General features: G+C 35.9%; 1 protein-coding gene across 2 annotated transcripts in view; it reads right to left on the bottom strand.

The window, feature by feature from the left end:
• The window catches only part of ANKS1B (ankyrin repeat and sterile alpha motif domain containing 1B), a 441,596-nt gene that overhangs the window by 360,469 nt on the left and 63,062 nt on the right, over window positions 1–18,065 (bottom strand). For both annotated transcript variants that reach the window (XM_074144245.1, XM_074144246.1), the window contains exons 4-6: window positions 16,234–16,530; window positions 8,509–8,584; window positions 6,166–6,267 (exon numbers count right to left, since the gene is read on the bottom strand). In XM_074144245.1, the coding sequence (XP_074000346.1) occupies window positions 6,166–6,267; window positions 8,509–8,584; window positions 16,234–16,530 (475 nt within the window). The remainder of the gene's footprint in view (window positions 1–6,165; window positions 6,268–8,508; window positions 8,585–16,233; window positions 16,531–18,065) is intronic.

The following is an 18,065-nucleotide window of genomic DNA, read 5'->3' as shown; positions in this document are numbered from 1 at the left end:
ACAATGTACTTGGGAGACTGCTCTGTATTCTATCACTTTCCTCAAAAAGAGAAAGATAATTCAGAACAAAGCCAAGCTTAGTCAATTATGTAACTTAATGACCAGAACAGTTTCCCCAGCTGTGGTCTCACAGAGTTTAGAGAAAAGCCTGTCATTCTTACGATAGGGAAGCGTACGGGCTGTTTGGGACACAACCTGTCAGATTCATAACATTGTTGCTAAGCAGGCAAACTTTTTGAGATTCTTAGTATTAATCCTCACTGAAACATAGGCTACCATTTGAGTCAACAGAAGTAAAATAATACATTCTTCCCAAAGCAGTACTATGAGGAAACATCTCTGAAGTGTGTATTAATATATGCCTCCTTCACTCCATATATGCTAGTCATGCCAACTGTCTTTGAAACAGAGCAAGATGACAGTAAGCTGGTGAAGGCATTCTTTTCTACAGTTATCCGATTTTAACATAGCCCCACTTCATCAAAATAGGGCCACGTGCACAAAAAGGAATAGCATAAAAATGATCACACAGCAGTGGAGAATATGAATTCAAGAAGACAACAAGCACAGGAAAGTTCAAACTGCTGGAACACCAGCTTTCTCAGTTTCTGTAACACTAGTTAGGTCAAAGCCAAGCAGAAGGGAAAGGGTTAACACATAAGCAGGGAAACACAGCTGCCTCTCCAAAGAGCAGCCAGAGCCAGGAAGATCAGCCATGAAGAGAGCATGGCTCAGCTCAGCAGGAGCTTCTGCTTAACATCCAGGGGCAGTAAAAGCTCAGGCTCTAGAGCAAAGCTTGCTTTAGCTTCAGCTCTTCTAGGTCCTAACTCCTCAGTGAGGTGAGAGGGTCAAGATTTTTGCTTTAAGAGTAATGACTACATTAGCCTCAGAGAACTTCTTACTTTTCCTTTTAATGGTAAAAAACCAGCCAAACAAACAACTTTTTTTTTTTTTCATTTTTATTTTAAATGAAGTATGAATTTCTTTCCCTTTTGTTTTGAGGCTCTGCTTTGGTTGTGCTATGGGGTGGATTCTCATAGAGTTCCTCCCTAGAGTGACTTCCCCTAAAGAAACCAAAAGGCTTTTTAAACTCTAAAAAACCCAAATTTGATTAGACTAAAAATCTGAACACTTACCTTTTCAAACAGAAGACTCTCCAAATAACTAGATCAGAGGAATAAAACTGGTTTAGAAACAACTCCCCTCCATAGACCACACCCCTGCAGGGGAATCTTTACTCTTCCTTCCTTCTGTGTCTTCCTGAAGGGCAGCAATCTTCAGAACACTCTCTGTCCTCCCTGGGGCTCTCCCAGCATCTAGCTGAGGATCCTGCAGCTCCATTAAGTCCCACTCCAGCCCATGAACTCTCTAAAATCTCCTCCCAAACCAGCTCACTTGCTCCCTTAGGAAGGAGCCCACCTGAGGCATCGTGACCCAGTTCCTCTTCTTTTTACAGCAGCAACACTTGCAGATAACCAACTGGTAACTGCTGCCTTCAGGTGTGCTAAGGTGACAGATTGAGCTGAGATGGAGGCTGGGCTGACTTCAGTCTCCTAAATTGCAGAGGAAAATTCTGAATGACTTAAGTTTGACTTAATCGCAGAGAAACCTGAAATCAGTACATGTTTAAGTTACAGGCACATAGGGAGACTTTTCTGCATGTGTTCAGGGAAGATAAACATAAACAAGCACTCAAGTACTGCTATGATTCTGAGATAGGTAAGGGAACAGCTAAACTATCAGTCCCCAAAACAACAGCAAATAAATTAATTCATAAACATAGTTAATACTCTACAGCTTTTGCACAATAGCCTATAAAAGTAGTCCCCAGGAAAAAAAACACAACTCTTTTCATCCCACATGGCTGTTGTTAAATCCTTGACTGGAAACTTATTCCATCCTTCCAGTGAGGCTGGCTTCCTGCACTCAAGGGAATGGTAGATGTGGTTGTCCTCAGAAAGAGAGGAAGAGATAGAGAGAGGGACAACACATAAAAGAAAGCCTGTGCTAATGACACCAAAGCTATTTAGGCAGAGGGGAGAAGAAAGGAGTCCTGGTTCTGCAGCTGCTTATGCATTTTCAATTTATGAATAATTCGGTAATATGTACAAACAATGTTGGGTTTTTAAGCAGCTTCAGCAGAAGAGAAAGGAAACAGCTTTCATTACCATTTCCCTCCATACTGTCTGTACAGCAGAGCTTATTGTGCCTTGCCGGGGCTCGTGTCAGTTTTCATCTGTTTATCTATCTGCCTTTTTTTCATAATAACAAGAATTCTTCTTCCAGAAATAGTAATAGAGCAAGATTCTAATAGAGAGCATAGTCAACTGTGAAGAAAGAGTTGAAAGATGGTATAGCATGCACCTGCGTCACGTTCACATGTGCTAAAACTAAAACACAGCTGGTCGTTTTAATTTTAGGCCTACTAGCTTTGGCAACATCCCTTTTATCTTCAATGCCTAATTATAAAGCCCTAAGTGCCAATACTGTTAACTGCTTCATCACTGAATGCTGTTGTTTCACTACATCCATGAAATGCATCCAGTAGACTGGCCTCACTTGGCATGGTATTCTAATTCTTTGTTCTTTGAGTACAGCTATTTCTTTATTACCACATAAAGAATCTAAACTGTAATAAGTATTTTGCAACCCAGACCCAAGCAAGACACAGAAAATGTTGGGACATATATGAATGACAAAGAATTAAAACTTGACAAGTCATTTCTAATAATTCCATCTATAATTAACAAGTAGTTAAAAAAACCCATTCAGATGGTGTATAGTTTACTCAACCTTTTTCATGTTGCTCTTTAAATTGATTTTGTTACTTATTTTTCTACTATCTGATAATGCACCAAAATCTCCAAAATGATGGAAGATTTTGCAAAATACAAAAAAAAAATTTTTGCAGAAACTTCAATTACTGTTTGCTCAGCATAGCGAGAAAAGACATAAAGATCATAAAAACAGTAGGATCACTTCTAAAACCTCACTGGCAAAAGGTTTTGTTTCTTTTAAACTTATAATCTATGAAAAGTAGGTTTGTAAATATTCTTTAAAAAAAGGGAGAACACCAATAGAAACATCTATCCACAGTGTTTAAATTCTGGAGGCTCATGCACAGGAGGCTACCAGTGCCATAGGTTTTAGTATCAGCTGAATGGATTTAGTATTAGTGCCTACATGAATTGCTTCTAAAGACATAAACGACTTTTTTCTCCTTCAAAGTTTCTCATAAATATCCTCAAAACTAACTAATTTTCTTTCAAAACTTTTCTTACAACTCTGTTACCCCTCTGCATATAGGACAGAACACTACCTATCAGGCCAACCAGTAGTACTAGTCACATTATTTCCTGGTCTGTTTCGGCCAGTCTGTTTATATGCATCTGTCAGTCTTTGGTTTATATTTTGAAAGCTAATGTCTTGTTACGAGGACAAATATGAATAATACTTTACAGTAACACTCATAACAATGCAAGGGGGAAATGGTAAAAATGAGAACGCTAGGTGATAAAATCTTACTCTGTCCTGGCAACAAGGTGAAAGAATCAATTTAATGTCATTGTGTCTGCATAAAGAAAAAAATGAGGAAAAAACTTCCAAAATCTGGTCAGTAATTGTCTGACGCCATTAATTCAATTTCTATTTCCTGTAAGTCTATATGAAGGAGACACGTAACCTTCCATAGACAATGATCTGAAGATGGAATCTTTAACAGGAATCTATTTGCAAGCCATTAACTCTCTCTCAACAATTGCCCTTTCATTGCATGGAATTTGTTACCCACTGAAGTTGAACTCAGTTACAGTACATTCATGTTTCCCAAAATCTCGGCGCTTCACTAATTTTTCAGCTACAACAGGATAAATGCCCACACTACAGTGAAAAGTATACTCGACTGGCTTTTTAGAGAAGAGTAGGCCTACAGTATCATCAGGAGAGCTGGTACTGAACCCTTCCACTCCTGATTCTATTTTTGAACTTCAGCTCACAGTTCAAACTTTATCATTGATGATTAAAGCTTCAGTGAACCCTTTCTTGATGAAAAAGAATCTCAGTAGGTTCCACAAGGGAGTTCTGAATGGGGTCCTCAGGTTTTCTTAAGACTTAGAATGGCATCTTTGTAAACATTTTTCATCCTTGTACATCAGTTCTGACTATAAAGCAGACAGAGCAAAGCTAAACAGCTGCTTGTTACAAGCACAGTTTCACCATACTAATACCAGCTGAAACTACTAAGCAGTCTTCCTTATATTTACAAGGCACACGTGAAAAAGATTGCTTGTCAAAGCACCAAAAAACCTTGAATTTGATGTATTTCCTTTTTGTGGCAAAAACTAAGGGCAGATACTGATCCATCAATGTGACAATGCCTTGAGAGGGGTTTGGGTGCTGTATTTTTCATAGAGAAAGGGTACTTTGAAGAAACTTCGTTCATGAGACTGCAAAGTTATCACACTAAGGAGAAAATAGAACAATGCAGAGATACTAAAATGGAAATTGTTGTAGTTGGTGATGGGACATTATAATGAATCTTAGATTAATATCTGAAGGATGATTGATTTGGATGTCTAAGAAAGTGGAAGCTCTGACTGGCCCTTTTCTTGCCGCTGAAGAAGTTTCAGTGATACTAACCCCCTTTTCCTCTACATAGTGGTATGTTCATACTGCAGCTCAGTGAGGCCATAAAGGCTGAAGTTTCACTATACAGTCTGAGTCAAATTAGGAACTCCCTTCCACTGACAGGGGGGGAGTCACCCTTCCCTCACCCATATCTTCCTCCCCATTTTTTTCTGCCAGTTACCTGGGACAGAGCTAACTCTGGGATCTGAATCACATAGGAGGCAAGTTCATTAAAACAAAGAAACGTATATTTATATAATTATAATCTTATTTTTTATTATTGTTACATACTATTAAATCTAGGTAATATAATAAATTATATATTTTATATATTACTGGTTCATGAACTGAACTAGATCACTTTGCAATTTCCTGTAAGCAGGGAATATGGAAAGGAACTGTGTAGCTGCAAGTACGGGAGGAGGAAGGGGGGAGTAGGGGAAGGGGAAGAAGAAAATAGGAAGGAGGGAGAGAGGGAGACCTCAAAGCAAGCTCTTAATTCAGTTCACCTATAACATGAATCTCCTCCTTAAAAGAAGACCTGTCCTCGAGCTTGAGAAATTTTCATTATAGTCATAGGAGCTTGGTATCTTCAGCCCATCATCTCACTGGAAAACTTGACTGAAGCTGGCTAACAAGTATGGAAGTTATTCAGAAACGAAAACCTGAAGGACACAGCGTGGCCACATGACCTCATTTCCTCTAGGAAATGTTCTTATGAAATACAGTTATGCGGGAGACTGAAGCGTGAGCTAGTTCATTTGTAGAACCAACACTGAAGTGATTAAAATGGCTTATTTAAAGATGGGAATAATCAATACAGGTGGAGATGCAGCAATGATACCTGCAGAGAACTCCTCTGTCAAACACAGTTAATGAAAGACTAATCTGAAAATGCAGGGAACAAATTCCCTAGAAGAGAAGGAATGATGTTTAACACTGAGTTATGTACTAGCTCATGTTTCATCACTTTACTGTCATCTTCTAGAGTAAAAAGTTGAAGTAAACAATGAAGCTCCATCAGTTTTACACCATGAAACTAACATGAAGAATGAGAACAAACGCATGTACAACAAAATTATATTATTTCTGCTATAATGACAAGAGCTGCCTGGTTGATTTTTTTTTTTTTTAAATTTAAGGAAAATCAGAAAAATGTAATTAAATGTTTTGAAAATTTGTCACCATCTTTCAGTCATAGTTGTTATTTATGAATGAATCAAGCATTTCAATGTAGTTTGCCATCACAATTTAATGGAACTGCAGTGAAATATTACAATATGGTATTTTGTAAGGAAGAATGCATAAAAAGTAGCTATAAGTGACATACCATGCTAATGTCTATTGTCAGAAAAAAATAAATGTTTTCGTCTGAAGTTCAAATGTCCGATCACTTATTTTTGTGTATCTAGCAAACAAGAATTTTGCCTTTTTAATTAAAAAAATTACTCTTTTGTATAATGAGTAGAAATTACTATAAAACTTAATATTCCCCAAATATATTTGTGCCTAACAAGTGTATAACTGAATATGACTTACCTTGAAGGAGAGCTGCAATTTGGAGTGACTGCTGAGATGGATGTTCTTTAAGAATATCTAAAACCGTTCTACCCAAACTGTCCTTTATGTTGGTATCAATTCCTGAAAAAGAAAATGAACTGTGGTGGAATTTTTAATCCCAAGTACTTCTGATTATAAAAGTGGTATATCAGACTCAATTATCTGGCAAATTGAATGCAAGCGGTTTTACAACTGTAGCAGATTAACAGCTGTGTTATAGTTGAAGTACAGCATCCATTTCTGTTTAAAGCTTGAGTAGCCTAAAATTCACATGCTGACGTGGATTGTTTTTATGTTTCTGTAACTCATGGAGATATAAAGTAAGCTTCTTAAACCAAACTGAATTATTTTAACAGACTGTTCCTAAGAAACGGCCATCCTGAAAATAATATTTTATAAAATCAAGAACTTCACTGAATGTCTTTACTTCATTCCTGGATTCTAATTCTTCCCAAACAGCTTTGATTCATTGGGGATTTTCTAGTCCATAGTATCAGTACGTGTTTTGGGAGCAATACTGAAAAAGTTATTAACCTTAAAAGTTTTGTACTTCACGGCAACATGTTTGAAAGTCATATTTTGAGTAGACTTAAACACCCGTATGTAGTATAAGGGCTGCGTGAACAGCCAGAGCATTTCCTCACAGACTATTCAGACTACTAACAAATTGTCTGGCTCAAACTGAATGTAACCATAAATAAGTTTGAGGCTTATCCTGGATAGGTCTCAGAGAACCCATCAGAGTCATCAGTACATGATACCGCATGACTCCCCACCTTTGTTTTGTAGGGGCTACTTTGGAAATGTTTGAATTACGGTAGAAGACTGAAACTGTTTTTTAGTTTAGATGTACTTTCATAAAAAGCAGAGGCTAATAAACAGAATGAGACTTGTTTGGGACACTGGAGGAAATCAGAGGAAACAGGATTTATAGGGACATTCTGGAAGCGTGGAAGGATTTGTCTGCTCACCAGAAAAGGCTGCAGTTCTTGTCATTTCCTGACCTGATAGAGTTTCTTGATTTGTTGTGTGAGAAAAAGATATTTGTTTTCTCACTGAAAGTAAAGCCAAAATATTGCTGGGTTAATTAGCAGTGGCAGCTGATTTTCAAAGGCCCGAGACACCAACTTACACCTTTTTTTTTTCAGTAGCTACTTATAACATCTTTTTTGAAGCAGAACTAGAGAAAAGGGGATTGTTAGATAAACAAGGCAGAAGGTGGAGAGTGCTGCAGAAGTGCAGAGCACTTGGAGTTGAAGAACTTCACAGTGAAGATTCTACTCCAGTGTCTTGTATAATTGTACTCTGGCAGAGACTATAATGTTTACTGATCAATAAGAAGTATTCTGTGGTCTAAGGGCTTCCTATGTTTGTATGATGTTCTCCAGTCCTTCCGCTTTTAGGTGAATTAATATAAAAAGGCCCTGCCTTTTATATTAATTCACGGCAGGTGAATATCCCTTTCTCCCCCCTTATGCATCCAGACAGGAAAGCATCTTGGAAGGAACTTTTTCTCTGAAAACGGATCTCAGATCAGGTATGCACTAGCTGAGATCCTGATAAGGAGCTTCTTTTGCAATATATACATTCTTTTGCAACATATACATTCTTTTGCAATATATAACCCCACAAGAAATGATAATAAAGATCAATGAGATCCCTCAGTGTAATGGAAGTTCACGTATCTCAGAGAAGTAATTTCTAGATATTTTAACTTTCATTGGTCTTCTCATTTATCTGAGAAGATAGTTGTTTAGATGAGTAATTTACCTGCAGCAATTCTGAAACTCTTATTCTATGATTATGTAGTGGATGGGTTTGTTGGGACTTTATACCCTTGTTCTCCTGTTCTTTCAGGACAAATGCAATTCTTGGAGACACAGTGCCTTCCCCTTTCTTCACAGGCACTCAAAGTTTATCCAGGGAATGAAGAAGCAAGCAGGATAGTGTGTTTGTTAGGAATAGCTAAGTGACAAAAATAAATGTGAACATGAGTCTTCTTGCCTCTAGATCAAAGAATATTCTTGGCTGTCTTTCAGAATGAATAACAAAATTTTATGTAGCCATATTGTTCTCAGAATACAGTGGCATACACTGAGTCATATATGGAATTTCTGAGTCTTGGTGAAAACATTCCTTTTGTTCTCTGTGTATAGTAATTTCTTATTCTAAAAGAACACTGTTTTAAGGAGAGGTACATGTGATTAGATTTGCAAAGGCTGAGAAAGATAACAGTAATTTGTATAACCAAAACTTGGAGGCATATACCAGATTAGGTATATCAAGGATATTTGTTCAGTGTTTCCTGTAAATTAAATTTACCTGTTTCAAGCAAAATGCGTACTACCTCCACCTTTCCAAATAGGGCTGCTTCATGTAGTGCACTCCCTTTTTCTGTCTAGAAAAAAAAAATATTGTGATATTTAAAAAGCCAATTAAAATACCAATAAATCCTTTCAAAAAGAATACATTTAGAAAAGAAGTATTTTTCCCCTCTATTTTATCTACACATAAAAAACATTGAATGGGCAAGAACAAATACTACCATAATTTTTTTTTATTATTATTCAAGTTAACAACATAAATGCTGTCAGTTCTACTATAAAAGTTAATAACTATACAAGAAAATATAGTAGGGATGTAATATAACTCCCTTTTAACAAGTTTGCATTTGTGTAAAATTTCTAAACTCCTATTATAGGCAGTGAAAATCTAGTCAATACCGTCAGTGGAACACAGCTGTTAAGCAGAGCCAGCCAGTTTACATCTGGACAGCTACATTTAGGTGTTTTAATCTGAAACTGGATCACACCCTAGAAGGTCAATTCAGTTGTGTAGTGAGAGATGCCCTAGGATATTCCACCTGGCCTCCAGCTGATGTTCCAGTTGATGCTCACATTTCATCTGCATCATAGTTGCCCCATACAGATGTCTTAGATACCCTAAGGCACCTCCAAGAGCATTAAATGTCTATGTTTAGATCATTTAAATTCTACCTTAGATAACTGTGAACCTGATTTTGTGGGTTTCTTCAACACAAAATTCTTTGAGAATGGACTGCTGCTCACATAAAATTTACAGTACTGAAAAACAAACTACCTCTCTTAAAAAGCTACTTTTCTTAGTATTTTATAGTGCTGACACTGAAAAATCTGAACAGAAAGCTTTTCCATACAATAGCATTAGCACTAGCTACAGCACTACTAGATCTCCCTGAATCTCTGGCTCATTGCCTTTTTTTTTTTTGATAGTAAATTAGATTTTAAGTGTTTTTTATTTGTGGGCAAATGTTAAAGGTTTTACTGCTTGAATTTTTTTTTATATATATTTTATCCATATGCACCATTGTCATGCTTGCTATGTTGGAAAGACTTTAAAGACAGAAAAAAATTAACTCTGAAATAAAATAGTGATTCATTATTTATTAGCTCTATCAGTATGCACCAGTGTTACAGTGATGCAATGGCGAGATATTTAGAAGTAATCAGAGATCCTGAGATGGATTGTGGTCATACAGTAAGTGTACATGTCCTAACAATTGAGCCTGAAACCTCTTTGTTACGTCCATAATAAGAAGACTCACTTTTTATCTTTCTTTATACTTAATATATGGATATATAAAGTAGAGCATGCCCAATGTCATTTACATCCAGCACATCAGGTATACTAACCTTATAATGGAGAAGAGAAGTCAGTAAGAGAATATATATATGAAATACATATCTCAAAATGATTTCTAATCTTTCATTTTTCAGAAGCAATCCAGAGGAATGTTCACAGACTTGTTCTGAACAAGAAGACTAAATATTCAGATTTACTTAGAAATGGTTTCAGAATCCTTTACTTAAACAGTATCTACAGGAGTTTTTCAGTAACTGCAATTGACTTTAACACTGAAACTCTGCAATGACTTAGTGCAACAACAAAGGTACATGCAGAACTTATGGTGCAGCTCAGAAATTTCTGGGAATGAGAAAAGTTCTCAGAAAAGACACTGATAGCTATAGTTCTGATTACTGGACAAGGCTTGACATCAGCAATCTTGAAAAAGGCTTTAACACAGCCCATTATCCTCTTTGGTATCTGTGTGAATATGGCATTTCCTTTGGATTCATCACTTACTGACATGAATAAACCTCAAGACTATTAGGTGGACCTGGTACTATTAACATAGTGTTCCCTGTCATCAGGAATGTGAAGTACAGCTCTGACTCCCAAAATATTTGACTTTGGAAAGACAGGTGGTAGAATTCAAAAGCCACAATGGGAAGAAGTTTGGCATGGTAACCTGCCAGAGAGCACCAAAACAGGGGCGCAATCACAATTGATCACTCACTGGTTTGAGAAAAGAGGAGTATCTGTCTCATACTGACCATATTCAATGCAGTTGAACATATTCTATCATATTTGAACATGCACCAGCAATGTGTCCTTGCAGCAAAAAAGCTAACAGTATCCTCGGCTGCACTAGGAGGAGTGTTACTGGCAGGTCAAGGGAGGTGACCATCCCTTCTATTCACCACTGGTGAGGCCACACCTAGAGGACCCTGTACAATTCTGGGCTCCCCGGTACAAGAGCTAGTACAAGGCTACTGGAAAGGGTCACTAAGATGATTAAAAGACTGGAGCATGTCTCCTATGAAGAAAGGCTGAGAAAGCTGGGACTGTTTAGCCTACACAAGAGAAGGTTCATGGGGGATCTCATCAATGTGTACAAATATCTGAAGGGAAGGTGTAAAGAAGACTGAGCCAGGCTCAGTCATAACCAGTGACAGAAGAGGTAATGGGGAGAACCTGAAACACAGGAGGTTCTGTTTGAACATAAGGAAACAGGTGACTGAGCCCAGGAATGTTGCAGAGTCAATCCTTGGAAATATTTAACAGCTATCTGGACACGGTCCTGGACAACCTGTTCTAGATGATTCCGCTTTAACAGCAGAGTTGGACGAGATGACCTCCAGAGTTCCCTTCCAACCTCAACCATTCTGTGATTCCAGGGGTATCACCAACAATGCAATCTACAGGGGTTCAAATGTTATGGGAGGCCTGAGAACTAAATTTTCGTGCTACTGAACGTGAACTTCAGATGCACCTTGAATAAAATTGCAAAGATATTCTGTATTAATATTAATAAGGAATCTTCATTAATGGAAAAAATGGACATATGTTAGTGGCAACAGCTATCTAGAATCCATTGCTGTGGTGTGATCTGAGATTGAGAAAGACTAATGTTCCAGCATGCTGAATCAACAGCTTTGAAGACAAGAAAGAGGATCTATCCTCAGACTCCTCAGTTAAGGGGTGGAAAAAATCTTGATATGATAATTGTCAGAACTGGCAGGAGTCCTTTCTATTGATCAAAATTCCCCACCGGAGGAAAGGCAAGTAATATTTTCCTTGATGAAAGCATACATCTCATAAGAAATGGGATGAAAACTCACATGAGAAAAGGAAATTTCCTGTAGATGCCTAAGGCAAACAAATCTATCTGGGGGCAACTTGAGAGCCAGAAGATAGCTCTGTATCAATGAACCAAAGCCCTGCTATGCATAAAGGGAGTAGAGAAACTTAAGCCACCTACATATGTAATTCATAGTGTTGGGAGAGGAATACAAAGCCAAATGCCATTATTTTTTCATTTTATACTCTCTCGCTTCTTGGTCTATTCTACTGTGATATTTCCTGTCATATCTGAACATGATCCTGAAATGCTTTACAGGCATTCTGCACTGCCTTGAATTCTGAGGCAGCCTTTGCGTTACAACTCCAAGCTATCAGACAATGCTAATTAATGCCATATCCCAGAAATTAGGTATATATTGCAGTTGGTTTCAAAGAGGAGTTTGAAAGACACACCATATAAAGTGGACTGGTCTGTCCACCAAATAGTTGATTTTCTGAGCAAGAGGGGAAATATTACCACAAAACTGAAAGAAAATCAGTCTGGGAATATGGAAATTAAAAAAAAACTTGTAAGATGCAGATGTGTAATCCTGCATGAGATGTCATAAAGATAAATGCTGACGTAAATCTTAAAGCTCTGGGCAGGATTTCATGGTAACAGTGAATAATTAACAAGTGAATCAGATCCCTCGACCCAAAAACTGTCCAGAAGGCAGAAATGTCCTTGTTACGAGAGAGTTACCAAACTCCATTTTAATGTAAGGAAAATGCTGAGCCTCAGGATGAACAGGGCCAAGAGAAACTCAGAGGACTGGCTGAGTAGATATATCTCTCTTTGTAAATGTACATGAGGACTTGAAGATAGAAATAATGTTGTGGGGTTTTTTTCTGGTGCTGTAGAACATGTTAGACAAATTGGAAGGATTAAAAAATATAGTTGCAAATAATTTCTACATATTCTTTAACATATGCTACAGTTTTTAGGTAGATCTTTTTCACTTATAATGGTATACTTATATGCTAATATACTAAGCAAGCAAACTTAAGATTTGTAGACAATTTTCACTGCTTTACTTCCTGAAGCATTCATTGCCTTTGATCATATTTTCCTGGGAAGTGAACACCACTATTTTGAAATTCTTTGACAGTGGTATTTAATGCAAAAAAATGTTGGTATTTTTTCATTAACACAGTACACGATAGTCTGCTTGAGTTTGCATCAATGGATTAGAAATCAATTCCCTGGCATAAGTTTTCTGTATATCAAGTATAGAAAATTATAGCACAAATTGTGCTAAGCATATATTAAAACAGTCCCTGCCCCAAGTAGCTCACAGCTAAATACAGATACAATGTCACAGCTGGACACACAAAGCAAGAAAGGATAGAAAGACATTGTCAAGGTACACCAGGATAAACAAATCAACTTGGTGTACAATTTGCAGGCTCACAAAGAAGCATCAAGGGTTTTATTAATTAGATGGTTTTTTAATCATGTAAATATGCAGGAGCTTGTAATTAGGTCACTTGTCTAGTCCTTATTCATGGGCAGTTTAGTTTTGATATGGATTTCAGACATAATCTGGGAGACAGAATGGTAGCTTTGCAAATTGATTCACAGAATATCCTCCATACATAGTGACAGCAAAAAGGAAGGGGCATAGCTCTTTGCAGAAGAACTACACTGATAAGCAATGGAAATTGCTATCATTACTGGAACAGACAGGGAAGGCAAATAGGGATAGATGAAAGTTGGATAAGCAGAAGGGGCCAAGTTTTTAAGGTATTGACAATTATAAAATTACTGCTTACATGAAACACACTGAACTGTGCAGTATCTTATTTTACTGAGGACCCAAAATCTATCACTCACCCAAAACCTGTGTATTTTTCATATGTTTCAATTTAAATGAAAACTTCAAAGCATAAAGAGATGAAGCAGATTTGTATTGCCCACTTCTAAATAATTTCAGATTGAAGGATATTGGATAGACCTGGGAAATGAATAAAATGTGTGATTAATTCAATCAAAAATTAAAAGCTGTCTATTATTAGTCCAAATATTTGCTATGATTAAAAGTGCTCAGGGAGTACAGAAGAGAAAGATAACATGGCTAAAGTAAACTTCCCATTTAAACAAATAAATATTTACAATTACAGAGTGATGGCAGATAGGCTACTTCTGTAATTGTCTCTCAACATTCTGAGAGCTCTTTACTGCTGATAAGCTGAATTTATTTAACGTGTATGAATGTGTACAATTTTATTTACCACATGGGATTATATTTTGTATATTGTTCTTTCCCAATCAGTGATGCAGAGCAATTTAATTAATACTAAAAGAGCTGAGTTCAGTTTAAGTAACAGGCTGATATTGTATGCTCTGCTCAGTTTAATAAGCTGCCAGTAATCATCAACAAAGAATTTTTCAGAGGTTATAGAAATAAAAAGTGAATAATATGTACCGAGCCAACTTGCCAATATGCTAAGATGCTGAATGAAAAGGAACATATTGATGGAGAATATGTATACTGGTGAGAAAATAAATACATGATATTTCCTTATGGCAAGAAGGACAAATGCAGAAGAAACAAGATTGCCCAGTGCAAAAAATAAAATTCCTTCTGCCTAAGAATAACTAAGAAAAATAAGAATATAAATTACTTAAAATTCATTGGAATTTTTTTAAAAAAGAGAAAAACATCCTACAATTTTAGTGTAGACGGCAAACAGATCACTATTACTAAAAGAATCTCTCATTTCTTAAATGAAGATTGTACAAAATTTACAGCCACTATATTTTTTAAAGACAAGCAAAAAACTTTTGGCTTAACTATAGATAGAAATGGCTAAGGAAAATTCACAGTAGTGCTAAAATTATCTAGATTACATAAGATGAAGAACACATTTCATAAAAGCATTGTGTAATATTCAACCCTCATGTAACCATCAGTTTGTAAGTTGTCATGACAGAGATTATTTTTCTTCAATTATTCTATTTCTTAAGCATCAATTCAGGCATCAGTTCAGTTTTTTTCTGACTTTTTCCTCATTCATTTGCTAGAGATACAAGAGAATATATACATTCAGAAACATGTAATTGAGGGCTCCATTATAGCATTAAAGTTTTCGAAATTACTGAAGATGTAGTAATAGTAAAGGAGCTGCTTGGATTAACCTTTGCAAGGGTATCACTTTCTAGTAAAGAAAATCAAAAGCAAATTAAATTAGAAGTATAATGGTAGGCAAATACTCAAGTAAGCAAACCACAAAAAAAAAAAAAAGTGTTTGTCTGAAATAGTTTGAAGCAATACCAATACTAACTCAAAAGATACTACAGCTAATAAAAGTAGCAAAACGATTTTACCACATTTTCATTTTGAAGGCATTTGAGAATATTCATTTTTAATCTTAAAATATGTTAATACGTTCTGGTTTGCTTTGCTGTGGTTTTTTTTTTTTTTAATCTATCTTTTCTTTCCCATTTCACATTCTTTTCCTCAAGAGTTGAAAAACATGTCCTTGATGGAAGAATCCAGAAATAACAAAAGTGCATGGAATCCAGGTGCAATCCTTCATGTAAAAGAGAATTATGTATACAAAGGTGTTTGATTAAATGCACCTCAAGATTAAAATGGTTATAAAACTTAGTCAAAGCTTAGGCAAAGTTCACAAGTTTTATTAAATCACCTATTGGTAATGAATGGATGGATGTGACTCTAAAATAGATGTAATTATGTTTGTTTGGTTGGTTATCTGAAAAATAGATATAAAGCTGAAAAAACCTTAATTTGAAGCATATTATATATACTCAGACAGCAAGAAGGCTACTCTAAATCTAAAGATAAAATACACTTTAAACTCAAATACAGTTTGAGTCAATCAATTCAAGAGAAATCATAAAACTGAGGCAAGACTTTACACATAACAGAATCGTAGTTAAAAGGTTTGGACATTTTCCACTACAAAGAATTGGACATAAAATTTTCTGCTGTTGTACCTTGTATCTGTTCACAGCTTTGTTTCTTTTATTTAAAATTACCCATTTTACACCACTATAATTTACCGTGCATAGAACTAGATGCACCAAACAGCTAACAGGTTGGAGTTGTAGCTGCAAGACTGTATTGCTATAGAATTTTCTTTTAGATTCATACAAGTGTTTAGAAAAGTAGAAAAACCAAATTATTATTACTTAGTAACTTTGGGTTTAAAATGAGATAACCCTGGGAAATGAGTCAAATATTGTTTCAGGTTGCTATGAACATTAAGGACCATAGATTTAGCAAGTCAGCTTAGTATCATTAAAACCAATGTTGCAAATATATATATATACACACATGAATGGTTGATATGATTTATGTATCTACATGTCTCAAGACAAAATTAAAATATACACTCAGCTTTGAAGACACTTATCGTTCTTGAGTTATCCCTTTGAACACATCATTAGGGTTATAAGAAATAAATCTGTATTATCTATCACCTTGCAGCACTTCTAACAAAGTAAATGCAAGTGTATTTTTAAAAGAAAAAATGTAAGAAGTTATTTAATTTGGATCATATTCTAACGATAAAGGAAGGTAAGAAAAGAAAGGAAGAAAGGAGAAAAAGAAGAAGGGAAGAAAGAAATTACACACTAACTTGGCAGCTGACATCCATTCCAGCCTCCAGAAGCACCTGTACAACAGCTTTGTGTCCATTACGTGCAGCAAGATGCAAAGGAGTGTGTTTTCTTGTATTACAGTTCATCAGGTTTGGATATGCTTTGATGATCATTTTTACAACACGCAGACGTCCATAAAGTGCTGCCAGATCCAGAGGTGTTTCTAGTTTGTTGTTCCTTATTGTAGGGTCTGTTAGCTCTTCTAACAGAACAGCAACTACTTCTGAATGACCATATTGAGCTGCACAATGCAGTGCTGTTTCATTTTCATTGTTCTGTTAAAACAAAACAAAAGCTTCAGAAATTCATGTTTAATCACACGATAGAACTACTCAGCTTCTATAAATTTCTCCATGAGATCACTACACAGGCAGGGTTTACAATGTAATGTATGGTAATGTATGTTAAATGCTTCAGAATAACTCCACTAAAATTTTGCTAATAATACATTAATGCTTCAGCTTTGTGGCTCTCAAACAGATCAGGTCCGTATGTGTCCATGTTGTTTCCAAACCATCTTTAGTAACATGCCCTAAAAACCCTTACTGCTCATGATATGTGATATGCCAAAATATATAATCCTTCTTGATTCAACTGCCCCTGAAATCATAGTCCTTCTCTTAGAAATACTCTGACACTTAAGTCTCTCTTCTCAGTATAACTGGTTTTAAATCATAGCAGTTTGTTACTAGAGGAGTGAAACTACAGTGAAAAACTGTGTAATTAAAAGGTATCAGGCGCTAGTTTCATATATCACTATAGAAGTTACTTAAAGACAACAAAGTTTGGAAGAAAGCAAAACAGTAACTGTAGCTAATTGCCAGAAAATCTGAGCATATCACATAAGCCGCTGGTCTTCTCAGGGCTCCAGGAAGATGTACATGTGCATTTTAAGGCATACGAGCATTTGTATGCTGTGGATTGAATAAGTTTTTGCTTTATAAAGCAATGACCCACAAGTCTTTCCGCAAACACAATTTAATAATTTTAATAATAAATAAATACTGAGAAAAAGCAGTATCTTCTTTAATTGTTTTCTTCCGGTTCTGCGTGTACACTTGCAATCCCAAACAGACAATAACTTTGGGCAGAGAGGAAGAAAATAATTTATAGAGCTCTCTGAATTGTATATGCCATCTATATTATTAATATATGTTAGGTAGTCTCTATGAAGCCTTAAAATAGACCAGACACTATAAATTTAAAAGTACGTACATTGAATGCCTCTTCTGATATATGATGTATGAAATTTTGTGACAGTTTTGAAAATGTTGTAAAAGTAGAAAGCCAATAAGCTAATGTGTCACATAAAGAAATAAAATTAATAATAATAATAATAATTAAAAAAAAGTAAATTCAGAAAAGATACTAGAGAAGGGTAGAAATATAATTCTAAAGAAAGGAGAAGAGATAAACCTGAATCCATAGGCTTTATTTCTCAAAGAATCAAGTGAAGAAAGTTCTGGGGATAGAGAACTTGAAACAGAAACAAAAGATTTGTCTTTTGAAAGACAGAAATGGTGAGAGAATGAGAGAAATGAGGCTTTGGCCAAATACTCAAAAGTTAGCTAGGATAAGAAAATCCATGTTGCACAGTAATATCTAGAAAGGGGGGAAACTTTTTTTTTCTTTTTAGTAACAGTGTTTCTAATTCTATAATCAAGAACTTAAATCTCAGGTTTTTGGTTTTAACAATATTGCTGTCATTTTTATTTCATCTCGTAGTTTAAAACAACACAGATGAACCTGGGAGACAGAGGAGACAGAAGAGACAGATCAATACATTCAGACAAATTAATGTTGCAGATAA

Source organism: Numenius arquata, chromosome 2, assembly GCF_964106895.1.
Source record: "Numenius arquata chromosome 2, bNumArq3.hap1.1, whole genome shotgun sequence".
NCBI classification, from domain to species: Eukaryota; Metazoa; Chordata; class Aves; order Charadriiformes; family Scolopacidae; genus Numenius; species Numenius arquata.
The sequence above is the reverse complement of the archived record's forward strand: the minus strand, read 5'-3'. Positions and strand labels throughout refer to the sequence as shown.